The sequence below is a fragment of the Anoplophora glabripennis genome, unplaced genomic scaffold (assembly GCF_000390285.2).
Source record: "Anoplophora glabripennis isolate ALB-LARVAE unplaced genomic scaffold, Agla_2.0 scaffold104, whole genome shotgun sequence".
NCBI classification, from domain to species: Eukaryota; Metazoa; Arthropoda; class Insecta; order Coleoptera; family Cerambycidae; genus Anoplophora; species Anoplophora glabripennis.
Window position 1 is genome coordinate 1039999 of NW_019416210.1, and position 3761 is coordinate 1043759.

The following is a 3761-nucleotide window of genomic DNA, read 5'->3' on the forward strand; positions in this document are numbered from 1 at the left end:
TATTTACGTAAACAATAAATTATATTTTTTTAACTTCAATAATCTGTATTTCGAAAATCAGTGCTCTTACACCTTTAGTTCAACAAAGCTTTTTGATCTAAAATAACCAAAAAACCAACCTCTTGAAGTTATGGCGTAGACATAGAAAACACTTATATATTTTTAGCGTTATAATGGAAAAATTTATTGTGGTTTAGGAAAATAAGAAATCATACCAAATGAGAAAAACCACAAGGAGCTAAGTAGAAAAAAATAAGTTAAACTTTCAATCACTGAAACCACATTGATACACAAAAAATTTCCATTTTTAAATATTCCTCACTGTCACCGACTGTGCTACGCAAGAGGACATTCTAGGAAATTGTGTATGAACGTATGAACTGATGACAAACTTGCAAGCATATGTCTACAAAACGTAAATTTTCTGTCCTTGTGCACTTTTTATGAACACACGCAAGAATGAATAATTAGAAACAATTTATTACAAAGTGTAGGTATATTTAGTCACAAATAATAGCGAATATTAATTAATAATGCATCTTTAAGAAAAACTTTTTTTTACGAACTCGAATTACGACATTCGTGAATCGATGAACTTGGCTGCTCTTTTCACGGTGGTTTTTTATGCATCCCCTCTTTCAATTTTGCCCGTCGCGCGTGGATATAAATAATCAAACGGAATGCTTAGGAAGATATCCTCAATTTGAGCATTGAAGAAGTTTAGTGCAAAGATGAAACTAGTGGTTCTATTGCTTTTCGTGGCCCTTTGCGGCTTCGCTTACGCTCGTCCCGACGATAAATATACCACCAAATACGACAATATCGATTTGGACGAGATTTTGAAAAACGACAGGCTCCTAAGGGCCTACGTGGACTGCCTTTTGGGTACCAAGAAATGCACCAACGACGGCGAAGAACTGAAAAGTAAGTTCAACTGTGCTTCTACGTAAAGGTTTTACTATTAAGAATTAGGCACTTTCTAATAACACAAATATATTACTTTTTATTTCTGCCGTATTGAAAAAGGAAATAAACTTCAATAAATAATCAATTTATGTAATAAAATATCCAATTAAATAAGAAAAGTAATAAAAATGCTACAAATGTATAACTACAGGCTATGACAAATATGTATGCCTTTTGGATGACTGACGAATTTAATCAACATTACAGTTCTTACTAGGCATTTTCAATTTCTGGTTTGTTTATTTAAGTCGGCAAAAATAAAAAAGTTATAAGGGAGACATTCTGTATGTACTTTGTACTTTTTACTAAAATTGCCATATTATGGCAGTAATTCAAAATCTCCTTTCATTCGTGTTATAGAAATAATTTTTACATGGTGTTAATAGTATATTCTGCCATAATTTAAAGGTGAATTTCGTCACAAATTAATGTTAGTTATAAATATGAATACCGAATCGCTTCGCTTTCGAGAGACAGGGTGTTGTAATTTAAGGAGAATCATCACATTTATTTAAATATACAGAGTGTTACAAATTAGTAGGTCAAGCAGTTAACCACATATTCTTTGGACTAAGATAATGGGACTTTTCTTATGCCACTTTTCATTTCGGAGCCCCATTTTCAAAATAACCCTGTATTTTGAAAATGTCAAAATTAAAATTTGAAAAATGATTTTTATTGATAACTCCGGTGATTGTACAGATATTTATTTGAAATTTAGCACATATATTGATCTTAAGTTGGTACACTTTCTGTGCAATTTTTGTTTAAAATATCAAAGTGCGAACGGAGGGGAGGGTGGTTGCACTACCCATGGACCCTCTATTTTTTTTGAGAACGCCTATGCTTTCCAAATATTTTTTTTAGATAAAGTGACATTTTATTCTATTTTTTTTACTCTCGTAAGATTCGATTTACGAGATATTGTAAATGTCAAATGTTTTTGTGTCATTTTTTTAAATTTAAAAAAATAATAACTCAGCAGAATATTGTTTATCGAGTAAAATGAAAGATATCTCCTTTAATAGAAATATCAACTCAAATTGAATGTACCTATTTATCAAATTTCGAAAAAAATTCTAGACTTCTTAATGACCTTTCCCAGTAAATCCGTCACTGGTTAACAGATGTGTACCAACTCAGCTATAATTGCTTATAATTAATTATAATATTTAATAATTATATTGTTTTTATTATTTGTACATCCTGTATATCGAAAGCGAACGATTCTGGACACACGTTTATAGCAACTCTATTGATCTCTATGATTTGTGAGGTAAAGTTTACCATTAAAGTTTAACACATCATATCACGAACATCCTGTATGTTTTATAAATTAAAAAAAATGTATAATAGTATCTGTAAAAGATGAAACCTTCTTAGCAAAAATTTGGCAAAATTTTAAAGTATTACATACTACAGATGCAATGTAGATGTAAAATTTTTATCTTCAGAAACATTGCTAACGTGTGGATACATTTTTCTATTTTTTTTTTCAATATTAACTTCATCGTTGTCCTTACTTTAGGACTTCCTCATCTTATTTTTAATGTAAGTAATATTTCTACAAACACTAGAAAAGTCTACAACACAAAAATAATTTGCTGTACACAGGTGTCATGTTTTACCTAGATATAAAATTAAAATAATTATATGCCATTCTATGGTAGCAATTACTCTTGATAGACGTTACATGTAAGTTCGTAGTACTAATGACATTCATAACAGTACAGAGTTTAACTTTTTTAAGTAACACGAGGACAACTAATTGAAACTGGTATTGTATCTAATTATACATAACTTTTTTAAAAACGGAAATATGTCTGCTGGCAAATGATTACTGACAGCAAATTCTATGGTTCTTTCTAAATGGAATACATACATTTTCACACAATTCAGTAGTACGTAGTTTTATTTGAGCTAGCACTACATATTTGAACTGAACTTTTTACAGAATTTACAAATAATTTCCGTTATTTAATTTTATTAATAGATAACTGATTATATTACTAAAATTATTAAAACAGATCAAGATTACATTAAAACACAACATTCCGTGTCACCGATTGTGATTGGTGTAATTTTTCACGAGATACTATTCAGGCAATCAGCGGTCGCATTATCTCGAGCGTAGACGTAGCAGTTTGTCATTGTTCATTGTAAACGAATCATTAATATTGGTAAAGCCAGGAATTTTTGTTACCAATCGTGCAATGGTGGCTTGTAAACATTTATGAAGGATCTGTATTTGTTATTTAGTTTTTCACCAGATGTGATAAGATTGGACAGTTCTTTTAACTAAATTTCGATATTTTGCAGAGGTGTTGCCTGACGCCATCGAAAATGAATGTGCCAAATGCAGCGAAAAGCAAAAAGATGGTGCCAGAAAAGTTATCCACTATCTCATCAAAAATAAACGCGACTGGTGGACAGAATTGGAAGCCATTTACGACCCAGAAGGCAAATACAGGAAGAAATATGAGGAACAGGCTAAAAAGGAGGGGATCGACTTGTAAAGAATTATTAATTTGATGTGATATGCGATCAAAGATTTGTAATTATTAATGTTATATAGTAAATGTCTTGTTGAATATTCTGTTTTATTAAATATGTTTTATTTTGAAATTATTTTTTCTTTTCTGAGGTTAATGGTGCGCTTATAAGGTACAGCGTATGAGAAAGTTGCGCAAAGGAAGTTCATTGGTATGTCAAGTAGTAAAAACCTGACAAAAAGAAATATATTTATACAATTAACAATACATTACATTCATAAAATAAATACAGGCAGACTTCCT

General features: G+C 30.5%; 1 protein-coding gene across 1 annotated transcript; it reads left to right on the forward strand.

Annotated features, from left to right (window-relative positions):
• The first annotated feature begins 683 nt into the window (after nucleotides 1-683).
• LOC108904821 (ejaculatory bulb-specific protein 3-like) lies at nucleotides 684-3557 on the forward strand. Its single transcript, XM_018707497.1, has 2 exons — nucleotides 684-924; nucleotides 3286-3557. Exons 1-2 carry the CDS (start codon nucleotides 732-734, stop codon nucleotides 3480-3482), a joined length of 390 nt encoding a protein of 129 aa, XP_018563013.1. The 5' UTR covers nucleotides 684-731; the 3' UTR covers nucleotides 3483-3557.
• The last annotated feature ends 204 nt before the right edge of the window (nucleotides 3558-3761 follow it).